We start from the raw sequence: 25,332 nt of genomic DNA on the forward strand, positions 1-25,332 counted from the left end.
AAATCATCGCTTGATGTTAAGTCTAGCAGAAGTGATAGAGCTTTTCCCATGTTGATGTTGGAAGCATTTTTGAACAGCAGATGCATCCTTTACCACAAATGATGAAGTGTTCTCTAAAGGAATGTTATGTCATTGAATTTTAGGCAGTACAATGTTTTTTTTTTGTTTAATCTCATTTAATAACAAATTTGAATTGTTTGTTCATTTGCATCTCTGGTAACACTTTATTTGAAGAGGTGTGCATAAGACTGATATGACACTGTCATAAACATGAAGTCTACTGTTGTCACAAAGTGTCATTTAGTAAATAATGCCACTTTTATTGGAAAATTGATGCTTTAAATGCACCTTTGAATGAAACTTTGCATTAAAAGTGTTATTATTTATTGAAACATGCAGAGTTAACCATTTATTTATTTTTTAACCCCTCCAGGGGGTCTTTTGTGGGCTCTAGTGTCTCTTATACGAAAGTAGGCTGACAGGAAGGGGGAGGGAAAGGGGGGAAGACATGCGGCAAATGTCGCCAGGTCTGGGAGTCGAACCTGCGCCGGCCGCGTCGAGGACTCAAGGCCTCCAAACATGGGTCGTGCTAACCCCTACGCCACCACAGCACGCCCAGAGTTAACAATTTTAATGAAAGTTTTAGTTCAGCTTTGAAATAGAAGTGTAATTATTTACCAAATGTTCAAACATTCATGAAGTCTCCTTCACGGTCACGATGGGTGCTTTGTCATGTTTATGACACCGTCATGTCCGCCTTATTCACGCCCCTATAAATAAAGTGCTTCCGCATCTTTTTAATGCATTTCCAATATTGTGTAAAAGTCTTAAGTGGTTAAATGGAAACTCTGCATAATGTGCCGAATATTTTAGACAGATTAATCATCAGAATAATTGCAGGATTAATTGATTACTAAAATAATCATTAGTTGCACCCCCGATACAAAAACATATCCTCTTGTGACGTCGCTATCTCAAGAATGGGATCAACAATCTAAAAATAGAAGAGATTTTGTCCACATCTGTTGCCTTGAAAAAGGCATGAGCGCTGATAAATGTTTTGTGACAAGACATGAGTGAGCTCCCAGCTATATACATTCACTGACTCAGAGAGGAACACCCCTGTCTGACAGCTCTGATTCTGTGCAGCTGAAGGTTGCTCTCTGCAGGGAACCCACTCCCTCAGATTTCCGTCTGTGTTGCATCCTCTCTGAGATCAATGCAATCCTTGCTTCACAGGGTACATGGTGTTTCCAGTCGGTGCTGCGCACACACATATAGCCGTCGCACAAAAACAACCATCTTTGACTTCACAACTTTAACTAATCTCAGGGGAATGTTTCACTGAAAGACTTTCAAGGCATAGAGGTACTCTTTTGGTTTGCCTCCCTCAGGCAGCACTTTTGGTTCCCGAGAAAATCCCTTGGGATTTGCCTGTAATTAAAAAAAAAAAAAAAAAGGGAACAAAACAAAACACTTTGAGCTTGATGTAGCCAAACTACTGGCCGTGGTTATTTAACAGACATACATGAAAGCAAATTTTAAGTAGGACAGATCATTTTCCGATGATGTTACCTCAAGAAAGAACTGAACAGAACAGAATAGAACAATGTGAACTTACGTTTCTTTTAAGAAAACTCCTGTATGTCAGTGCAAGACAACGTGTCTGTGACATGTTTGACTTTTCATTTTGCTGTGTGTATTTCTCAAAAGTTGCACAAGTGAAGAATTAGTTCTGCAATCCGTGCTTTTGATTCATTCCCATGAAGTTGAACGGCAGTGTTTTGGCCCGAATTCCTCTCTTACCTCTGTCCTGAGATGGGTCTGAGTGCAACTCACTTTCCTGCAGTCTCTTGAAACAAAACTTAGGCACTTCACACCCCGGACCCTCCTCCAGGTCGCAGACCCCAACCCATTCTGACGTTTTTGTAGTTCGATAGCAGAGTTACAAGACAGCCTCAGAAGACTTGTCCGACCACTCTTACAAGTTCGAGCTAGAAAATGATACCGTAATGTGAATGAACACGTCTTGTAAACAAGGCCTTGCCGTATTTTACAAGATAGCTGACGTTATCGCCAAGAACATCACTGAACGCATTTGGGTCATGTGTTTCCCCAAAACAAAAATAGCAAAATCGATACCAACCTGTTCATGTGTACAACCTTGTGCACTACATGGTTGTACACATGTGCTTTCATGTATTATTTCTATTATACTACTTTACAAGATTTATTATTGCGTTTTTTGTTCTTCTCATTTACTACCCCATTGTTTCCTTATCTACAGTGCCCTAGATGCCGCACTTTGACTAGGAGTATTTTTCTCATGGTATCATGGACACTCGCAGAGGCTTTTGCAGAGCAAACTAGTATCTACGAAGAAAAAAAATCACATTTGGTTAAATACAAAATAAATAACTGAATGCACACAATGAACTATAGAAAAATAAATGAGCACAAAATTAGCACTAGCTTCTACATGAACAACAAAAATAGTACATTCTTTTTCATATGTATTGTATCTTGTTTCTATTTTCCCCTTTAATACTTCCATTTTGTTAGCATCCCTTATTCTTCTGAAAACTATGTTTTTTTTAATGCTGTTTTGTGAGAAGTTAGTGAAAAATCCATTTGCTATATCCTTCTTTTATCACAAAGGGTGCTGAAGTTCCAGCTCTTCCCTTGTTCATTCCTGGACTGATGGATTTTTTTTGTATGCAGATATTTTTTTTTTTATGATGAAGCTCTTTAAACTAGTCACTTTCCAGACTTTGAAATGAGTACGTTTTCTGTTAAAGCCTGTTCCACCGAGACATTGTCATCATTTATTCCAATAAGGGTGCAATGCTTGTTCAACTGCTGTAGCCCTGGAAGAATGTTGCTTTTTTCTTGCTCTATGGCACAGTGGATACTGCCCTGACAAGCCATGCCAAGGAAAACACAATTATCAACTGTTGAGTTTGATAACAAAAGGAATTCTGATTCTATCTAGCATTACCAATTACATACACATAAATAGTTTTAATGTATGCACAGATTAAAACTCACAGTATAACCCCATGTGATTAAGGAGTTTGGGAAATGAGAAGGGCGTGTGCGTGTGTGGGGGTTGGGATGGGCAGGGGCATATGTGTCTCTACATGTGTGTTAGTGTTTGGTGAAAGGAAAGCACTGTGAGCTCTTTTAACTGACCTTGGTTTGGTATTTCTTAGGGTGGAGTATCCAAATCACATTTTCCAACAAATTCTTTTCATAAACAGAGAACTGTGTTTGAGCAATTGTGTTGTTGTTGTTTTTCTTCATACACTTAGGTGCTTCTTGCTTACATTCCTGGTTTCAATTAGACAGATTGTCACAATTAACTTCTATTTCATGGAAATTGTGAAATAAATCTTTAAAACCCCTGCTGATGACTCTGCGAGAGCACACGGCCAGAGAGGAGCCGCTGAAAGTCTGACGTGCATTACAATATTTTTGTAATGCCTTTGCAGCTCGTGGTGTTGACTTTGGAAACCTCATGGAAGCTTGGCTGCTGCAGGCCAGGAAACATCACTAGCACTAGGGCCATGTGGGACCTCTCCTTTAAAAGAAAAAAAAAGTTTGAGTTTTTTCTCAGCCCATTGTAAGCAATCAGGCAAATAGAAGCTTGCTGTTGTGCAGTGAACAGGCACTTCTTTCAAGAAGGCGGAGAGCAATGCTTACTCTACTGAAGGAAGAGCCAGTAGACCGGCAAGAAGTCAGGACATATTCTCGTTGCACCAGCAGACGGTTACAGCAACAGTGGGTCTTCTGAAGCCAACTCCACTGGATGTGATTGCCTCTGAATGCAAATTCAAGCTCCTCCAATTGCTGGCAAGCAAAGAGCAACAGATGCACTCAACCACAGGCTTACTTCAGAACCCTGTCTCAACACGCACACCAAAGTTGTGCCCACGGGAAGAGGATACACATGTTTTATTGACAGAACCGCAAGTGGCTTGAACCCGTGGCTGACTGGATTTATTTCTTTAAACCATTCCACCTTTCTTTTTCTCTCTCTCTTTCTCTCTTGGGGTGAACCCCTGAATCGCTTGAGCCAATATGATGTCTGTTCCTGTGGTATGTGTGATGTTTTTTCTTGTGGGCTCAGGGGAGGCTCAGGTTGCTTCACAAACTCAGGGGCAAAGCCAGAGACAGGGTCAAGAGCAGGACAGTTCCGCTACCCCTTGGAGACAGGTGATACAGTGGGAAAACAACGGACAGGTGTTCAGCCTGGTGAACAGTGGAGCTGAGTACGTTCCTGCCGGGACTGGAGGCCAAGAAAGAGCTGCCAGGGTCATTTTGTCAGATCCCCGTCCTTCACGCAGACGCCAGGGAGGCAATCTCCGTAGGCAGGCTCCACCGAGGGGGTCCTCCGAAACTGTTCGTGGCCAGGCAAGGCATCCTTTCGGTTTTGGACAAGTACCTGATAACTGGAGGCAAACCACAGGCAGCACAGGAACCAGCCAGTTCCACGGTTCCTCGAGCAGTCAGCGTCGTCCATCGTCGTCGTCTTTTTCCTCGTCTTCATATAACATACCATCCTACCCACAATACCCATTTCCCCAACAGCCTCCCTTCCAGCCTTTTGACGGCGGTTTTCCAGACGCCCCGGTCAGAAACTATGAGCCACCTTTCCAGCCTGTCCCAGGCGCCGGATACAGCGGAGGAACATTTGGGACTGGACAAGGGTTTGCTGCAGGTGGATTTGGAGGAGGGCTGGGCTCAGTGTTCCCTGGTTCTCCATCTGAATTCCCCGAAAACGGTTACTATTATTACCAGTCGTACGGCTACGGACCCAATCCAGTGGTACCCGCAAGTGCCCCCCAGCCACCTTTTGCAGATGGTCTGGATCACAGGTACACCCACAGCCTTTTCAATGAGGAATCTGCCCCTGCCAACCCAATTCCTGATGCCAACCAAGCGCTTCCTGTTGTGGTGGATAGACCAGGAGCTGCTGGGCAATCAGCAGTCCGAAGCCCACAATATGAGCAGTTTCCTCCCTTTGGAAGACCTCAGCCTCCTTTCTCGCAGCCTTTTCCTCAAGGCAGAACCTCTCCAAACTCTGCCGTAGAGAACTCTGGTACCAACGTTGGCAATGTGTATCGGGGAGCCCAAAGAGGTATGTTACGACTTGGTTAGTGAATTACAAACCACAACACTTATCAAGTTATTTTGTAAGCATAGTTGGGCAAGTATTGATAGAGAGCTGAAGTTAATGACTAATTTACGTTTTTGTGAAATCCTGAAGCATTTTGTTTTACATTTTAAAAAGAAACAAGGTTCACGCCTTCTCTTACAGATTTGCTGAAGGTATTTCTGTCCCGAAGGAGAAAAGATGAAACGCTTCTCATCTGATCTCATTTGTTGCTGTGCATACTAATATGAAATATGCCAAATCCGCAGGGGAGTAGGAATGCCCACCACACCCACCTTCACCCCTGCCAGCGCGCATTTGCATTTTTTTCCCCTGATATTCTTGTTTTTAATTTTTGTCAGCAATCTGATGTAATCAAAATGAAACAGCTGGTTGAAAGTAAAGCCTCTTCTTTTTTTTCCCTTTTGTTCAATTGCAAATAAAGTGAAGCTGATCCAAAGTTCATTTTCCCCTGCCAGTGAAGTTATTGAAACCAGGTGTTGCGCAAAAGCCTGTGAACATGGAGCAAGCAGACACAAAAAACACTTTGTTTTTGGAGGGGGGGGGAGTACGGAGTTACAAGAAAATCGACTGGTTCTTGAGGCATTTTGATTCTGGTAATGGCTGCGGTGACCTCATAAGTGGGCTAGTGTCAAGGGGTGTTGGTGGCTGACTTCTGGGCAGGAGAGAGGAGAACGAGGGAGGGAGAAGCGGTTCTACCCCAGTCCTAGAAAGGAGGGAGAGTGGAAAGTCCCTGTAACACATGGGGTCCATTTCTTCAGCTACAGGAAATCAAATAAATATTTAGTCAGGGTACTTGGAGGAGAAAAATGAGCAGTGTGGAAGCATGCAGCCTGCTGTCCCAAAAATGTTTATTGAACAAAGCAGACACTTTCTGTGGACCTCCAAGCAACCAATTTAGATTCCTTTGAACGAGCGAGATGAAGACGTTTCTCTTGTCACTGGTAAAGATTACCACACGAGAAAGGATTAGAGATCAGAAAACAACAACATGGGTGCTTGAGCTCAGAGTGCCAGAGGCTGCGCATGCACCGAGTGGAGAGCAGATTCTCGAGCTCTCTAATGCAGGTTTATCATTTTTGTTTCTCGCTACAACCTGTTGTCCTGCACAGCAGCCGCTCTGGTGCGCTTCCCAACCATGGTTCATTAGCCGCTTTAGAGCTGTGAGCCATTTCTAGCATGCAGCACAAAAAAAGTCATCATCATGTGCATAAATGCCTTGGTGCTCTCAGTAATCACCGCAGTATAGATTCAGCTGTTAAGAGCTTTTGAAAAGCAGACATCTTTATTGTGCTACTTCGTAGTAAGACATAAACATTTTTTTACAGTGTTGTAACTTTTCCGATGTATACTTTTAGAGTGATATCAAGAGGACAATTGTGTTTACAGGCTTTAGTACTATTTGTTTTAAACAAATAGTATTCAATGTATCCTTGAATACTGTATACTGTATCCTGGACGGGCTACTGACGCTTGTGATTTCATTTAATTTACGGTATTTTGAAGGTCTCTAATATTTTTAAATATTGCTTCAGTAATTCAAGGATGCAGCACAATACTCTTGTATTTGTCACTAAAATTGAATCACAGAGCAAAGTGATAAAATAGATACATAGCCACTTGAACACAAAGTCATCAATCCTTGGAAATTTCACATCTTCCCATCTCAAAAGCTTGTTTTATTTAGAAATTAAACCCAACAGGATTTTGAATTTATAAGACCTGAGCAATGACTCAAAGCAGGCAGTGTCCCTTAAAGATAAATAAAAACTATGTGCTGTTAGGCCAGAGAAAGCTGAAGTTACCAGGATCCCTGTGAATCACAGAATCTCCACAACATTGGTGTTTGGACACTCCTGGATAACCTAACAATGCTGAAACAAACATTAAAATACCACTGGCTTTACTCTGTTCCCTTCAGCTGTACTGAGGATAACCTGGTATCAGTTAAAGCCAAGCAAAGTAAATGTCATGTAGAGGATGTTTCTACAGAGGAGCTTAATGGGTGGAAATTAAAGAAGTCAAACTGCAAACTGTAGTGCAGTGAGCGAGGAATAGAGACTTTCATTTCCTTCTGAAGTCAGAATCAATTACAAAATCGGATTCTGTAATTGATTAGTTTAGCGACCCAGCTAACTACTACTAGCAGTGCATACTAAAAACAATGTCTTTCTCAGATTTGTACTGCACAGACGTGTAGCAACATGTTCACTAAGTGAGGTTTTATGGAGCTTTGTCTAAATGATATACTGTTAGAATTAAAATTGGTTTTGTTTCTTTACTTTACTTTAGTTTTTGAATGAAATTTCTTTCATTTCCCAGGTGAAATTCCCACTTCAAGGAAACTTGCTGCCAATTTTTCAAATTGAAATCTAGGAGATTTCGAACTCTGATTTAAAAAGGAACACATAATTAAATGGCACTCTTTAAATAACCATATGTCATATGCTGGTTAGCGCCATGCCATCAGTCAATGGATTTACTTTGACCTTTCACTCTAAATGAAATCCTCCCCTTGCACATCAGTTTTGACTGAGATGACCTGAGAAATGGTCACAAGTTCAAAATCTGTCCTGTGAAGTCAAATGTGTATTATTTACTACCATCTAACAGGATGTAGTTAAAGCTATAGCAAAAAAATGGAGAACCCCTGTTTTTCCTTTATCTCATATAAGCCAGAAATCCTGCCAAGACTTCTTTTCTCTGTGCCCCACTTGGAGAGTAAGAGGGTGTTGTTGCTTACAGTTGAGGGCTGATCAGCTTTGGCTTCTCAATACACTTTATACTCCTAGAAAAGACCCACTTTCACATTTCAAAAGATTAGAGGGCAGAGAACAAAGCCTTTTAAAGGAGAGGAGAAAAAAAAACAAAGTTGGACTGAGAGTGAGGCTTGGAAACCTCAGTCTTTCACACTGGTTTACAGTCTGCCCCATTGTCTGCCCCAGGAAGCCTCCCGGTGCCCTACATGTCAGCCTCAGATAGACATGTCAGATTGACAGTTTGCACAGACCGCGCAGAGGGCAAAGGCTGCACTTAAAGTTGCAGCTAAGGTAGGAAGACTCACGTAGGTGTGAAGTGCCAGGCAAATGTAGCAGGAAGTTTGCTTTCTGTTTTTTTTTTGGCTCACTTCTGTTAAGCAGATGGAATTGGAAACCGAGCTAAATTTTTGAGATGGTTTGAACAAATTCACATCAGGACTATGTCTGGCCTTTGTAAGTTGGACAGAAAAGTTTGATAAGCCTCGACAGAGATCAAGTTGGCATAGCCTTTTTAGGTAACGTTGCAGGCATACAGACCTTTACTCTGGCAAGGCGCAGTTTTTAAAACCTGCTACTGCATCGCTTAGGCATGGGCAGGTTTCCACAGTCAACATACTAGCTCCTATGGTTTAAAGTTATTTTAATGAGATGCCAGAGAAAATATTGGTGCAACTAGATTTTTTTGTTTCAGCTTTATGGAGCATAGAGTATCAGCACTCTCCGTCTTCCACCTGTTAAAAGACAGTTGAATTTGTCTGATTTTCAGTATCTCCAGTGAGACCAAAATCGGACAATAATGGTATGGAAACTTGCTCTTATTAAGGTCAACATCTTTTTTTTGTTTGTTTAAGCTACTGACTGGACTGGCTACAGCAGCAGGCAGTCTGACCAACTAATATCAAGTTGTTTTAATTGCATTACTCTTTAAAAAGCAGAAAATCAATATATTACCAATGTTAGCGAAGTTTACTCAAATGTATACTTTAATACGAATCCCAATGAAAAGAGCAATACTTACACGGCATGAATAGAAATATTACACTAGTCACCTAAAAACCCATTCAGTACATTTACTTTCTTTATTTTAGTGATGTATTTCACCAAGTGAATCATAATGTATAGATTAGTCAAGCCTTTAGTTCCAGCGATTATGATGATTTTCTTCTCACAGTTAATAAAGATTATATTATTAATGTCAGACCACTAAAAATATATTTTATACAGGAACGTGGTATTAAGCATCATGAAAAGTTTAATACCTGCTTAAAGGTTGTTATTCTTTTATTAGCCCTGGTGGAAGCCCATTTTAATTTATTGAACATGATATATATACTTTTAACAGAAGTTGGAATAATTGTGTTTTGGTTTTGAATAAAAGCAACTGAATAATGGTATGCTCTTTTTGTAAATACAGTGTGGCTTTTCTATTGAGAAGAAATTACCCCTCGCAGTAACAAGCTACATGATGTAAACCAAATGAAAGCAAAGCTGAGAATGAGTTTATTAGAAGCCTTTTTTTGGTCCAGTGATTCTGCAACCACAGACCTGAATGCAGCTCTTGTGGCCTCTCTCGCTCTCTCAATCAACAACTCTTATCTAGTGGCTGAACTGAAAAAAAAAAACATAACCTCTTATTATAAAGTGATGATAAAATTCTGAATAGCAGAATAATTAGTGTCCGAGTCTCCCTGATGTGATCCAGACTTGAACTTGTGTTGCTCAGGTCTTTTTTATGCCCCTCACATCCTCAGTCGGCACCAACATATTTCACAGATCACAAAAGATAATGACCAGCATGCTAACAAGCACGCCGACAGTGCTGACCTTTGGATCGCTTCGGATATACCTGGAATGACACAGCAGCCCCACGAGTAAATTTGGCAGGTTAAATAACGTTCACTATTTTAAGGCCTAATTAACTCTTTCTTGATTATGCGGTAGCTTGAACAAACATTGGAGCATTCTGTTGCAGTGTTGAATATGTTGCAATGAAAAATTTGCTTTTTTGGGGTGTTTTTTTCATCTTTTCAGGTTTGCCTGACCTGGTTCCGGATCCGAACTATGTCCAGGCTTCAACATACATCCAAAGAGCCCACATGTACTCCCTCCGCTGTGCTGCAGAGGAAAAATGCTTGTCGAGGTAAAGCGAAGTCTGCATGAGTTTCAAATGATAGACTACACATTAACTTAAAAGAAATTTGTTAACATGATTTCTAGACTTGCTGTGTTTTCACACCTGGTAGTCTGGTAGACTCTGTTCAATTGGGGAGCAAAATTGTATCTTCAGTGATATTTTCAGACGGTGTGGTTCGCTTTCATACTGTGCTGTGTTAAATGAATTAAATGCTTTAAAAAAAAAAAAATCACCTCCTCACCCGTGGTGGCGCTGCAACAATAACCACTGACGGAAACACCAAAACGTCTGAAGAAGAAACTGAGCACAAGTTCCTTCTTCACAAAATGTAAAAAAAAAAACAAAAAAAACAAAATGGTATCAGTTTTTAGCTGTTGTAGGATTTTTCTTTTGTTTTTCTAAGAAAAATAAATTTAAAAAAATGACTGCTCTCATGAAATTGTGTTTGCCCCTTTAAAAGGGAGTTCCTGTGAGATAGACGCAAGATTGCCCAAATAGCCAGAATGCTGAATGTTATAGCCAGAATTGATTGCATCTTCCAGAAGCGTTCGAAGGGGCTCGTCCAGGATCTCTCGCACCCTAATCATACCCAAAGACCAACAAGCCTCTTGTAAATGCATTTCACCGCTAAGAGGGGCTCTTGGACTAATTGGCTTGATGAAAAAAGCATGCGTGCTGACCAATCTGCGACAAGAACGTCCTGCTCTCACACACTTGCAGGTTGCCAGCGGATGGAGGCTCGTTGGTCTATGGCAGGGGTGTCAAACTCCAGTCCTCAAGGGCCACTATCCTGCCGTGTTTAGATGTGCCACAGGTACAAAACACTGGAATGAAATGGAAGTTACATACACAGAAAGACACTTTATATACAAACACTTTTTTACCATCCAGACATACAGAATTATAAATAACTGGAAACATGCTGTGCAATATTGACATTATTTAGAACTGAGGAATGTGCCACTGAGTATCTTCAGAAAATGCGCATGTTGTGTTCGACCAATAAAAATACAGCAGACTTTGCGTTTCAAATGTCTTCCGTGATGCAACCTTAAATATAGTAAAAACCAGACAAATATATCTACAAACTGCTCACCTGGCTGGAGAGCAGCGTTAGCTGCATCTGGGTGGGCTTTCCGTTCTCTCCTCTACTTTGACAAAATCGACTCGTTCCTCACCGCTCCATCGATCTGCCGCTGAATATTGAAATGCGAATATTCTTTTAGTTTACGGCTTGCTTGTATCTTCCATCACTTCCGTCTTGCCGCGAGTTTCAAACGTTGCGCCTTCATTTTTCTTCTCTCTTTGCTGCTCCGTCTGTCCACGCCCACAGCCAATCAGTGGACAGGAGCGCAGCTTGCGTCACCCACCAAAACAGGGCGGGCCCGGCTGGCCCTGCTCTGAATCAGGACCCTAAAAAGCAAGGCCAGCGCCGGAAAAAAAGCCGGTAGAAAAGCTCCGAAAGCAAGCCGAGCCGGTGGAAAAAGGGCATAAGTGCTTATTTTTTCTGGGATGAAGGTTTAATGTCTGGGTTGGTGAAAAGCCTCCTCTGAGCCCCAGGCCGGGCTCTGCTGAAATGAAATGTGTCGTCCCTATGGGTGTTCACTTTGCCCTCTTCCCATCAGAAGCACAAAGGCCTCAGAAGGCCTGTATATCCTCTCTGAGTTGCTGCAATCACCCACAGATGGGCTTTTGTAATTCGCCATCCACTCCAATGTCAACAACAGTCACAAGACTTACATCTTCAGTGGTTGTGAACTGAGGGTTATGCCTCCTTTTTCTCACAAAAGAAACCCCCAGTTTGCACAAAAGAATATGCATCTTGTTTTGTTTTGTGTTTTTCATGTTGAAACGGTGTGTTTTAAGAGATGGTTATAAACTGTAGGATAAATTATTTAGTAGATATACTTCTGGCTCGTAGTTTTTCAGTTCTGCCTCTTTTTTTAACATTTTTTTTTACTTCCGCTGTTTTACTTATGAGAAAAAGACACGCAGACATTCCTCTCGCAAGACGTTGTACATGTTCCCTTATCTGATTTCTGTCCCTCCATGCTTGTCTCCATCCTGTAGCTCTGCCTACCGCCCCGAGACCACTGACTATGACGTAAGGGTCCTGCTCCGATTTCCGCAGAGGGTGAAGAACAAAGGCACAGCTGACTTCATGCCCAACAGGCCTCGTCATACCTGGGAATGGCACAGCTGTCATCAGTAAGTCTGCAACGTACTTCCTATAATCCATGTAGTCAGCTACAAGTATGCAGTAGTATAGAACTGTTCACCAGCTTATGACATATTTGGTAAAATTACGTTATTATTTCACTTCAAAAAATGCAATCGATTAATGTGTCTGATGTTCAATTGTGGTTTCCAGTGAAATGTAACACTGCTGAATTGGGATTTTTTTTATTATTATAATTGTTGTTATTATTATTAGTGGTTCAAGCAAAAATGCTTTCATTGAATTATTCACTCCCTTTGTTTTTACACCATCTTGACCTGCTACCAACGTTTCCAGCAGACAGTTTCTCTCAGTGCTTTCTGTTTTTCAATTAGCGTAACGTGGAACAGTTCTGTTAATGATCTGTGAACTTCTGTATAAATTACCGTCAGAAGTAAAAGGGATGGCAGGGAAAAAGCAGCAATCCCCCATTTGGAATTGGTACGGCTATTACGTTTTACAGTTTCATTTTACTGTCTGCGAACAGTAAAGTAACATATTTATAGTTAACGTACAAAACCAAATCCACCATCGCAATATGAACTAGTTCTATCCAGGTCAAAACATTATTTCCCTGTTAGCATATAATTTATGTCAGCTTTAGCACCCCGGCCTTGGCGAACATATTTAAATGTTTTTTTTAAAATTACTATTTCACTCCAGTTCTTCTCCCTCATACATATTTTATTATGGCCAAATTCCAAAAGGGTACTCCTGATAAACTTCATTTAACAAGGTGGTTCACAAATCATAACTACTCTGCAAACTGTGGCCAAAGTGTGTTCCTCCAGCCAGTTTCAGGAATTCCTACCAGCACAGCTGAACTTCATATCAACTTTATCAGATTGACTATAATTCAGAACACATGTGGATTCAAGATGTCTGAACGCTCAAGTCAAATCAAAAGGTCTTTTAGTACTACTTTAATAGTGTGCACTCCTGCAGCTGCAATCCATGTTATTGGGGCCTTTTGGATACTGTACATACTTCCTTCTGACAGCCTTGTCTGTTTTTAGTTGAATTTTACATGAAAACATAGTTAGATTTTTTTTCTTTCAAGTCTCGAAACCTAAAATTGGAGAGTGAAAACAACCAGGGCTCATGGTTTTATAAACTTCAGCGCAAGTCCGCGCCCTGAGCTAACCTAAGCAAAACACTCGCATTTAGGCATCGTGGCCACAGAAGACGCACATTTTCCCCGACATTACACAAATTGCGGGGCGACTTTTATCTCGTGTCCAAACAAATCACCCTCTAAAGCCGAATCCAGGCTCTCTTTTCCTGTTCTCATCTCGGAGGAATGTTGAGTGGCCGATAGGAAGTCGGCAATGTTGTCGCTGCCTGACAGCAGTCTGACATCTACGCGGCGGTTCCCAGGAGACGGATAAACCGAGCCAATCGTTTCACTGCCTGTGCGATCAGAATCACGAATCAATACTTTTCTTCCTGTCAATTCGTCACAACAGACCGGGAGGGTCCTAAAGTATGGTGGAGTGGATGTGGGTTTCTGGGACAGTGTTTTGGTTACAACGAAATCTCTTTTCACGGGGAGAAATGCACTAGCCCAGATTCTTACAATAAACTTTGCTGCCCTACATTTTTGTCAAATACGCCGTGTTGCTTTTCCTGGCGTTCACCCCAATCTTCTGCACTGGAGCAACAAAACCAGGGAAGTGAAGCGGCGCTCTCCTGAGAATCGAGGCCTTTGAAATGTTGGGAATTGTGATTTTTTTTTTTTTTTTAAACCACCAAAGACAAACATTTTCACACACTGCATATGGCCCATTTGAGTAAGAACGGAAAGCATGGGTTTTTATTCATGTATGTGTTTTGGGGGGTTTTTTAGTCTTTTTTTTTTTTTTTTTTAAGTTACAAAAATATTTCCTGAATCCTACACTGATTCGCTCTCTTACGAAAGCCGTCTCAGTGTTTGTTCGGGTTCTTGGACGTGTGTCCCACTTGCGCATTTGTGATCGCAAATGTCAGGACACTGTGAAATAGTTCTCTAAGCAACATGTTATTGTTAAATATGAATTATTAATAAAACTGTGTTTCATGCGGCCCTGAAAAAACAACAAAAAACCCCAAAAAACTTTAAAAGTCCTGTTGTATTTGATGTGACACGAGTTGAAAAATGCCTTTGGACCATAAAAACGGAGTGGATTTATTATTTTTTTTTGTACATTACGTTTACGAGGCGTTCTTTGAAATCCTGTGTGTCCTGCCAGCACTACATTCTCAGCAGGTTACGTAGGCAGTGAGGAGATCCAGGATTCCAAGGAAGCTGGGGACCCATCCAGGCAGCTTATCGTCTTTCTCATCCGGCTTTCTGCTTCTATCTCTCTTTTGTTCCTGGAAATGACAACATAAGTTATAAATAATAAACTCAGGGCAGCCTTTGAAAGGTAGTTTCCGGAACGGAAACAATGATTGTACTTTAAGCCTTTTGGGTTTTACAAACACACACTTTTTGAATGACTGTATGCCATATGTTTCTCATTATGTCCAGAGTCTCGCAAAAGTACTCATACATTTTAACATTAATGTAATTTCTTGGGACTTTATGTTCCTCACCAGCACAAAGCAGAGTATAATTGTGAAGTGGCAGGACAATGATGCAAGGTTTCCAAATGACTACAAATAAAAATCTGAACATTGTGATGGATATTTGTTCAGCCTTCCTCGGTCAATACTACAACAACGGTGCTCACATTAAAGTCTTTTAAGTGCACTTCTGCCAGATTTTCCACCAGACTGTCTAAAGCAGGGGTGTCAAACTCCAGTCCTCAAGGGCCGGTGTCCTGCAACTTTTAGATGTGCCTCTGCTGCACCCCCTAAATAGAATAATTAGGTCATTAGCAAGGCTCTGGAGAACTGATCTACACAAGGAGGAGGTAATTAAGCCATTTCATTCCAGTGTTTTGTACCTGTGGCACATCTAAAAACTGCAGGACAGCAGCCCTCGAGGACTGGAGTTTGACACCTGTGGTCTAGAGAGTCGGATCTTTGATGATCATCATTTGCAAAATCTCTGAAGCTCTGTCAAATTTAGTGGAGAATGTCTGGTAACATATATTTTTAGGTCCAGCCACAAATACTCAGTTCGATTTAGGTTATTGTTCCGCTGGAAGGTCGAGTGTCAATCTCCCTTTCTCCCTCCAAGCCTTTTTCAGCCATATATTTAACTTTATCCATCTTCTCATCAACTCTTACCAGCTTTCTTGTCCTTGCTATAGAAAAGCATACCTATAGCATGATTCTGCCACCACTATGTTCCTCTGTGAGGATGGTGTGTATTCAGGGTGCTGTGCAGTGTTTGTTTTACACCAAACATAGAGTTCTGCATGTTCACCAAACGGTTTTATTTTGGTCCAATAGGAGGGAAAGGCTGCACAGTGGCGCAGTTGGTAGCACTGTTGCCTTGCAGCAAGAAGGTCCTGGGTTCGATTCCCAGCCAGGGTCTTTCTGCATGGAGTTTGCATGTTCTCCCTGTGCATGCGTGGGTTCTCTCCGGGTTCTCCGGCTTCCTCCCACAGTCCAAAAACATGACTGTCAGGTTAATTGGTCTCTCTAAATTCTCCCTAGGTGTGAGTGTGTGTGTGAATGGTTGTTTGTCCTGTATGTCTCTGTGTTGCCCTGCGACAGACTGGCGACCTGTCCAGGGTGAACCCCGCCTCTCGCCTGGAACGTAGCTGGAGATAGGCACCAGCAACCCTCCCGACTCCATTAGGGACAAGGGTGAACAGAAAATGGATGGATGGATGGAGGAGCGAAAGGTCTGCAATTTGTAGCAAATTGCAAATGAGGCCGCAAAGTTAAGTGCATGACTAATAGTTACCCTTCCATAAAATTCTGCCTCTCCAACGTTACCTTGGACATTTTGACTAATTTTGTGAGGAATATTCTCTCTCCCAGGCCTTGTAGGGTTGGGTGAACATCCATGTGCTGGTAGGTTTGTGAGGCTGTTTCTGTTTTTGGGTGAAGAACTGAACAGTTTTCTCTAATTACGGCTATTTTCTACGGAGCCGCTTAGGGGAAATGGGGAAAAATGTTTCTTTTGCGTTACCTAGCAATACGCTTAATGTAATGTTTGCTGGTCTATTTTGTATACAGTCACAATTGTCAATTTAAAGTGTCAAATGTATACACATTTAAAAAGCCTCAGTGAAAACGTGTTTATTATTATTAACTCTTTGGTGCAAAAAAACTGATTGATAATCAATTTATTCACTGCACTACTGTTCACTACTATCCTACAATTTTCAGCCGCAACCATGCTCCACATACAGCCCAATCCAATACACAAATTCTCCGACTGACAGTCATTCAGCTCTACAGAGGCCTGGCAACAGGCCATTTATCTGATTCAGATGTACTGAAGAAGGGATGCATCCAAAAGCTGCAGGATAGCAGCTCATACGGACTGGACTTGGGCACCCTTAAGGGCTGTGAATTCTTAAAAGCACTATGAATCTTTAAAAAGACAGATTCAGGACTGTTAGCATGTCGGCGAGAGGATAAATTACAGACACCCAGAACCATGACAACACTACGGTGTTCTGTATTCCATAACACCAGACAGGTTTCTACCTGGATGTTATTTTTAGTCAGTCACCTGTCTCCCGAAACATATGAGTCCTTGAATGTTTACTTGTTCCAGTAGTGGAACGTGCACACTTTCCCTTAAAAGTCAACTAACAATCTTTAATGACTTTTCCAGTAAAACTGGACGCTGTTTTGAGAGTTGGGAGATGAAGTAAGGCAAAAAGGGCAATATTTTCATATTCTGAGATTTTCTGACAATAAGAGACTGTAGGAGCTGCTTACCTCACCGACATATTTAAAGCCAGCAGCACTGAGTCATATGTGGAATATGTACAGAGTTACAGCATGATGGGGAAGAAAAAACGCACAAAAGTAGTTGTTACAGCAGTAAGTTGGACTTAATTTAAGTAATACTTAAGTTCATCCGTAAGTATGGTAGCATTGAGATCAGCGTTTCTTTCATTTTCACCCAAATGATTGGGTTAACAGTGAAACCCAATCATATGGTTGATGATTGGGTTTCCTTCAGTGTAACCCAATCTCAGTGTACTTTATGAAAGTAGCCATATTAGTATGTAAGTAGCCACTACCAGGTAGTAGGTGTTTGTCTGAATAATATGCCAACATATTATTCGCAAAAAACCAGCGATCAGGCCCAAAACCTGGGAGTAGTGATGGACTCTGACCTGAACCTCCAGAGCCACATAAAGACAGTCACAAAGTCGGCCTTCTATCACCTGAAGAACATTTCCAGGATTAAAGGACTAATGTCTCAGCCAGATCTAGAGAAACTCATCCATGCGTTCATCTTCAGTCGTATTGATTATTGCAACAGCGTCTTCACAGGTCTGTCCAACAAATCAATCAAACAGCTGCAGCTGATCCAGAATGCTGCTGCTCGCGTTCTCACTAAAACCAGGAAGATAGAGCACATAACACCAGTTTTAAAGTCCCTACACTGGCTCCCTGTAGTTCAAAGAATAGACTTTAAAATACTGTTGTTAGTTTATAAATCACTGAACGGCTTAGCACCACAATACATTAAAGATCTGCTGTTGTTGTATCAACCTTCCAGACCTCTCAGGTCTTCCGGTTCTGGTCTGCTCTGCATCTCCAGAACCAGAACCAAACGAGAAGAAGCAGCTTTCAGCATCCATGCACCACAAATTTGGAACAAACTTCCAGAAAACTGTAAAACAGCTGAAACACTGACTTCTTTTAAATCTAGACTAAAAACCCACCTGTTTAGAATTGTATTTGAAATATAATCAATTACAAATTTATTGATGGAACTTGACTTAATGTCGTGTTTTGATTGTTGACTCTATGTTGCATTGTGTTTCTGTGTTTGTAATGATGTAAAGCACTTTGAAATGCCTTGCTGCTGAAATGTGCTAATAAAATTTGATTGCTTGATTTTTTGATTGAACATCTCCTCTAATGGCTGATGAATGTACACTAGCGCCATGGCTGAATTATGAATATATATTTGTAGCTGTTTACATAACATTGCTGCCATAATTTTCAATGACTTATTGCGTATACAAGCTTATTCACACTTCATTGTAATTTAATTTCTCATTTAATGGAAACACCAAATTTACAAAATTGTGGGTTTTTTTACATTAGCAGAAAACAGACAAAGATTCGCGCACATTTGTAATGGAAACGCAGCTGATGTTGTGCATAAAGTCGCCAGTAGCAACAAATAAAAGTAGAACTTTTCTCTTCTCTACTGAATTATGTTGCTGTCATTCCCTGCCAAAACGCACACTCGTCACCAAGCGGCGTAATTATGAGCACGGCAGGCTTGTGAAAGTGAAAAGCAACCCGGGGGTCACTTTAATACTTGGGAGAGCACCAACGCATGCAGCAGTTAACACCTCAGATGATTTCAAATGGACCAGCTCATTGACTCGGTCTTTCACCAAGAGTAACTCCACGATTCACGCTACGGTTCGGCTGAGAGTCGATCAGTGGCCTTGTGTATCCAGGCTTGCCTAACCTCCTACAGCTGTGCAAACACGCATCCACAAACAAACGCACGCACGCCGCGACGCGCACACGTCAACCCTGCCACACACACCCATACTTGCCGAGGCAAACACAGATGTGTGTCCATGCTCTCGGAAGCAGCGACGCGCAGGCCTGTGCGCAAATTCCCACACGCAGACGGCTCCGATCTCGTACAAGCTAATTAACTAAAAATGTATCCAACGTTAGGGCGGCGATGCCTTGCTTCAGCTATGCTTTAATAAAAGCATTAATTAATATCCATTATCCTCTGATCAGTCATGATGATGTGCTGTCAAGGTGCAGCTTTGCTCATGAAGACGTTACCTTCTGAGGTCAGCAGTTTCAATACACACAACATAAATCTATTACAACCACAAGTTACATTGTGAGCTGCTTGTGTTTTATTTAATTTAAGGTAACTATCATTACAAGTGTATTTTTAAAAAGTACTAAACAGCTTGGAGTTTTTATATTTGATGACAGTGTGACCTGTTGAGTAGTTGAGTGGCTGGTTGAGAAGTAAGTTGAACTATACATCTAAGTTATCAATGTATGTTTCGGTCTTTTCAGTCTGTTACAAAGGGTCAATAGAAAGAAATATGAGAAAGAAACAGTGTAGAGTTTCTAGATATCCTAACATATCCATACTGTAACAGGAACATGAAAGTCCCAGAGCGATGGAAATACACCGGGTTTGAACCCATGACCCTTCTTGTTCGTTCCCCCTCACGTGTTTTGAAATGCGTATTTTGACAGACATTACCACAGCATGGACGAGTTCAGCCATTACGATTTGCTGGAGGTCGGCACGGGCCGCAAGGTGGCAGAGGGACACAAGGCCAGCTTTTGCCTGGAGGACACCACCTGTGACTTCGGTCACCTGAAGCGCTACGCCTGCACTTCTCACACTCAGGTAATGTCACAAACTAAAGTAGAATGATCAGCTGAAAAAGGGCCGTCTGTGCCTATAAATCTGCAATTATATGTCGGTATTTGTTTTATTTATTTATTTTTTGCTGGAACAAACATAACCTTCAAAATTTTGACTATTTTATTAAATTGGGCGAGAGATGGGGTACATCCCAGATAGCTCGCCACTGCAACGTCACAGGGCAACACAAAGACACGTATAACCAACAACCACGCATGCAAACACTCACAGGGCAACTTACAGAGACCAGTTAACCTAGAACCCACCATGCACAGGGAGAACATGCAAACTCCATGCAGAAAGACCCCGGGCCAGGATTTGAACCCAGGACCTTCTTGCTGCAAGGCAACAGCTCTACCCACTGCGCCACTGTGCAGTATATCCCACTCACACTCAGTATGATATACTGAGATGAAATTACGCACAGGTTGAACTCTAGTTACAAATTCTAGGGAACAAAAAAAAAAAACAAATTATTGGATATTATTTTAGGGATAGCAGGTTGTCACCATTAGCGTATAAATGTGTACGTGAATGGATGAATGAATGTAGTGTGAAGCACTTTGAGGTTGATAAAGTGCAATAGTAGTACAAGTCATATCAGAGTAAAGAGGGGGTCAATACAAATACACACCAAGCCTATTAAATTTTTTGTTTTTGCGGTTGGTTAATCCAGTAAAATCAGTATAAAATGCATTGAACTTTTGTGCTTGCAACATGAGAAACGTGGGAGACGTTCACCGGGTAGGAATAATTTAGCAAGGCACCTGCGTTTGACCTCTGGAGCTTAGTCCAATCAGTATTCTTTTCAAAGTCTCTCCTCCTTCCCCCGCTGCCTCTTCAGGGTCTGAGTCCAGGCTGCTACGATACCTACAATGCTGATATTGACTGCCAGTGGATCGATATCACCGACATCAAGCCTGGAAACTACATACTAAAGGTGAGAGTCTGAAGAACTGGATGTGCATTGAAACGTAAAGTTTGTAGACCGCGAGCGCGGCTGCATTTCATAGAATCGGGAGAGGGTCAGGGCCACAAAAACAAATTGATCCGATTCATAAAGTTTTCAGCTTCCAGGTGAGAGACGTTTTTTTTCCCCGGGCTGCAGTTCGCTTCCTTCCTGAATTGTTTGTCTGGTCACATTTTCTGTGCCTTGGAAAAGGAAAAAAAGATGGAGTTAAAATTAGTTTGAAAGCAGTACCAGGTCGTGCTTGTGCATGTGTGTTGTTTGCCCCCCGAGTTTTGACATTATTCTGAACGGCTTCACCTCCTTTCCTTTGTGTGTGTGTGTGTCTTTTTTCCCCCCTCCAGCTTGTGGTGAACCCCAAATTCTTGGTGCTCGAGTCGGATTTCACCAACAACGTGGTGAGGTGCAACATTCACTACACCGGGCGATTCGTCACAACAAACAACTGCAAGTTAGCGCAGTGAGTAAAGTACTCTACAGAGCACTTAAACGAAAACGGTAGATTTTAATCGACTAACTGGTAGACCTCAAGCTACAGCTATTAAATCTTTCACATCGGTGTTTGTTTTTGTAAGTTAAACCAATACTCTACCAATCGAATCACTGACACTCGTCTTTATAAGAGAGCAGAGACTAAATACCCTCATACAGGGAGCCTCGTAATGTTTTGAGACACTTAAGGAACTTAATAGGTTCCTGGCTAAAATATTTGATGGTTTAATGTATTATGCTCTCATTCTCCCGTGAAGATTAACAGCCTCTCAAAGTTTGATATTTTCCCTCAGAAGGGGCGCCAAGGGTATTGAACAAATAGCTCTATTAGAAAGTGTATCACTGCAGTAAAATTAGTCCCAGATCCTCTCAAAAAGAGCTTTTATAGAGGTTCAAGTACTACAGCCAGCCTCTCTTATGTGTGAAATAAAGACTTATTTGTCAAAGCATGTCTAAAATTAGGTGAAACGCGCTAGCTCGGTTTAAACGTTGACAGAGAGAAAATGGCATCCTTTAGGCAAAAGCTTAAAGAGCTGCCACCAAAATCTATAAATGAATTAAGAATGTATTTTTTTCCCCCCACCTTTACCTGCTTTTTAGTGATATATGGGCACTGACCTTGAAATTTTAGATGCGTGAAAAAGAAGTCAAACCAAACGTTGAAGTTGTTTGTTTCTATATTGTTGTTTAGAAAAGTATCAGAAATATACGTGTTCTTTAAATATGACCTCAAATATGTGTATGAAGGCCAAGACTATTGTTGACGGCTAAAAATATACAAAAAATACACGACACAAATTTAGCACCGGTTCTTTCCAAAATTCTAACCTTTTCAGAAAGGTTTGAGAATCTAAATAAATCTAAATAAACACTTTTCATTTTCTGACTTTTTTTTTTATCTCATTTTCTCATATTTCCAATGGTTTTTTTTAGTCAGAATACAGATCTTTTTTCGTTGTACAAGTAAAATTGACCAAATTTGATTGATTTCTTTCTAGATACGGTAAAAAACAAAAAGCTAAAAAAAAGTATCACAATTTGTTAGTAGAAAATCTTGATCAAATGTTTTTCACACTGTTCATTTGTAGAAGGATTTGCCTTAAAGAAAGCAAACATTTAAAAAACAATACCTAATGGAGTTTTATCCATAGGCTAGCTGTAATTTCACCTATTTGTATCAAGTCCTTCAGATTTACAGCCTTCTCACTCTGATTTAATTTAAAAGACAAACTGTGGACAGCGGTATAGAACAAACAACAATGGACGGCATAAAGGTTTCAAATTCTGTTTCTTTTTCTCAAACATCCTATAAATAACAAATAAAGAGGAATTCCAAAATTGAGCATTTACAAATAATGTCATACTGTGTCCGTGTATGAAGAAAATTATGTGGAAGTGCAGCAGGCAGATTTTTGTTTTCTTTTTCAAATAGCACAGAAATGTTGCACTGAGTGCTAAACTTCTAGCAAAAATTTAAAACATTTTCTGTTTTCCTTCGCAGGTCTTGATCCAGCATAGGAGTTCTGCCACGTTATAGTGATATTCCACTGAAATGTGAATGGAATCCATTTGTTCTTGGATAAATCTAATTTTTTTTCTGTTTGATTTTTCTATTTTTTTTTTTATTCTGTTTAGTTTGGTGCTTTGGGATTCATGAGCCAACAGCAAACCAGAGTTTCGCTAGTTCTAAAAACACGGAGGTTTAAACATCCCCACTTTACCTTTTATTTGCATAATGCATCTCACACATTGGCATCCCGATAACGCGCCAGCGGCTCGCGCAGCCCCACATTTCCTGCTAAGAGCTCTCTGCTTTTATGTGTTTCAAATGACAGCGTTACCAGCCTGGCTCGGCTCTGTGGTATAGTTCACATCACTGACGCCTAAAAGCCGTGTTTACTGTATTTCCACGCAGTTGAGGCTCATTTCAGCCACAATTCAACACACGAAATTAGGGAGAACGACGGTCCGCATTCATCCGTGCTGTGTGGCAACACACAGAAATGCCCAGTGATTCAGAAGAGCTATAATTTGTCAGTTTGTGTTCGTCTTTCTCTCTTAACCACCTTGGCAGACCAGCATGGGATCCTGTGATTTTTTTTTTTTTCTTTTTTTCCGGCCACATCCTGTTAAATGTGTTGACGGTGAGAAGAAGACAGCAGGACTAATTTGCATGTGTTAACATCAAGACATACCATTCGTTAATAGGCCACGGAAAGCCAGACTCTTTGCAAAAAAAAAACAAAAAAAAAAAACAAGGGAGTTGCATCTCTTGGCAGAAAACTGTGCTTTGAAGAAAACAAGACTTGCGGCATTCTTTTTGCTGAATTATTATTACCCTTTTTTATTTGTATTTCACACTCCAACACTGGTCAGATGGCACATGGGTCATCTCTACCTTTTTTAAAGAATGTTTATACAGATATTCAACCAACGCATGATTTTAGTGATGGAGATCATTTTATGTAACTGATTGTAATTTGCTTATTCACTTTTATCTGTTACTGTAATTGCTCAGTTTAACTTTGGTATGTTTTTTTTCTCAATTGTTAAAAAAAAAAAAAACCCATAAACATAAAAGAAACCGGCGCTGCAGATACTTTGCGTACGATGCAGGCAGTGTAGAGTTGCAGAAAGCCTTCTCTTCCTACCTCTCCCATTGAGCGAGTCGTCGCTTCCAAGGCCTTTCATCCGCAGACAGTTTCAAGTTAGAAGCGCGAAACCCGAATGTGTTTGCTGAGGTAATTATTTAAATGATTCCTGCATGAATCAACTCTAATTGGATGGCAAAACTGCATCTCAAGAGGAACACCAACAACTGTAGGATTTGACTTTTGCTAATGCTTCCGACTTCCTACAGAAAGCACTTTCTGGTGACAAGCTAATCCTTGTATATCAATAATGTATTGGTCAAATAATGCATCGACATCATTTTTGGAAGCATATTTTATGTCAAGTTCAGAGCAGGTATACTCATTGTTACTGTAGGGCTTTCATTTAGTACTGTAAATGATCAGATCTTTTGATTTGATATTTAGTAGCTTGTAAAAAAAACACATTTCTTGGACCTTAAATGTCACATTGTAACATACAGAATGCTTGGAAAGGAGAGCATGCGTCACAGCTTACTGGTGCCATTTCAGAGCTGGACTGTGGATCTTTTGGTTAGCTTAGTTCACACAAAGCTAGAAGTCATTCATGTCAAAACTTTGCTTAGACCCTTAGTGTGGAGTTTACCTGTTATTACATGAATTTGTACATCCTACGCCCGCCTTCCTGGAGCCCTGAATGGGAAAAGTGAGTGAAGTGTCATTTCATCTGGTTAGCTCAATTTATTATTATTTTTTTTAACATCTGAAATGACAAGGAGAGTAAACCAAAGACATGGGATTTTTGTTTTTGTGTCGACAAATATTTACAACTGTGTTTGATATTCCCATGCGATAAGCAGATGTACAACTTTTAACTTAAAAAGATGTAACTTGTACTGTAACATTAATTGAAAAGAGGTCCTGACTTGCACACCACATTGTTAGATCACAATTTACATAGACAAAAATGAATACAAACACCAAAGAGTCCGACGTTCAATGGAATAGAAAACCTTTTGACATGTTTTGATCCAGTGTTGTAATTTTCTAACAGTGAAATGTAAAAAAAAAAAAAAAGCCAATAAATACATTAATGTCTTCCTTGTGTACTGACATTATGAAGTTGTGTTGTGGTGCAGTTGTACTGGCATAGAGTGATGAGGACGAGTAGGAAAATCCCTAATCTATCCTGTCACACAAAATGTATCTTCATACAACATTAGGTATGATATCTGAAAAATCAGAATGCCACCACTGTGTGACTACAGTACATTATGTTTTAACAAAAACTTTAATCCTTGAAGGAAGCTCATCTCTTTACCACAGGGGACTGCAATGGTAAGACATACAAGTGCGTGAAACCCCCTTCTTTGTTTGCGGACACTCGATCCAAAGTAAATATTCAGTCTACCCTCTGGGTAATGGGTGACTGCATTCCAGCTGAAGAACGTTGCCATAACCATAAGAGAGAAGAAAGCTCCGCACTTGGTAATTTTGATCTAA

The 25,332-nt window shown here is 40.8% G+C and overlaps 1 protein-coding gene across 1 annotated transcript; it reads left to right on the forward strand.

Moving 5' to 3' along the window:
* Positions 1–3,458: 3,458 nt before the first annotated feature.
* Positions 3,459–24,928, forward strand: loxl1 (lysyl oxidase-like 1). The gene is made up of 7 exons (XM_032560598.1): positions 3,459–5,140; positions 9,967–10,075; positions 12,140–12,277; positions 19,605–19,761; positions 20,624–20,719; positions 21,091–21,206; positions 22,740–24,928. The coding sequence occupies exons 1-7, from the start codon at positions 4,081–4,083 to the stop codon at positions 22,744–22,746; spliced, it is 1,683 nt and encodes a 560-aa protein (XP_032416489.1). The 5' UTR covers positions 3,459–4,080; the 3' UTR covers positions 22,747–24,928.
* The last annotated feature ends 404 nt before the right edge of the window (positions 24,929–25,332 follow it).

The sequence above is a fragment of the Xiphophorus hellerii genome, chromosome 4 (assembly GCF_003331165.1).
Source record: "Xiphophorus hellerii strain 12219 chromosome 4, Xiphophorus_hellerii-4.1, whole genome shotgun sequence".
Classification (NCBI taxonomy): domain Eukaryota; kingdom Metazoa; phylum Chordata; class Actinopteri; order Cyprinodontiformes; family Poeciliidae; genus Xiphophorus; species Xiphophorus hellerii.

Coding starts and splice junctions, on each gene's coding strand:
- loxl1 (XM_032560598.1), top strand. CDS start 4,081: ATGATGTCTGTTCCTGTGGTATGTGTGATGTTTTTTCTTGTGGGCTCA. Junction 5,141..9,966: donor GTATCGGGGAGCCCAAAGAG/GTATGTTACGAC, acceptor TCATCTTTTCAG/GTTTGCCTGACCTGGTTCCG. Junction 19,762..20,623: donor CCTGCACTTCTCACACTCAG/GTAATGTCACAA, acceptor CTGCCTCTTCAG/GGTCTGAGTCCAGGCTGCTA.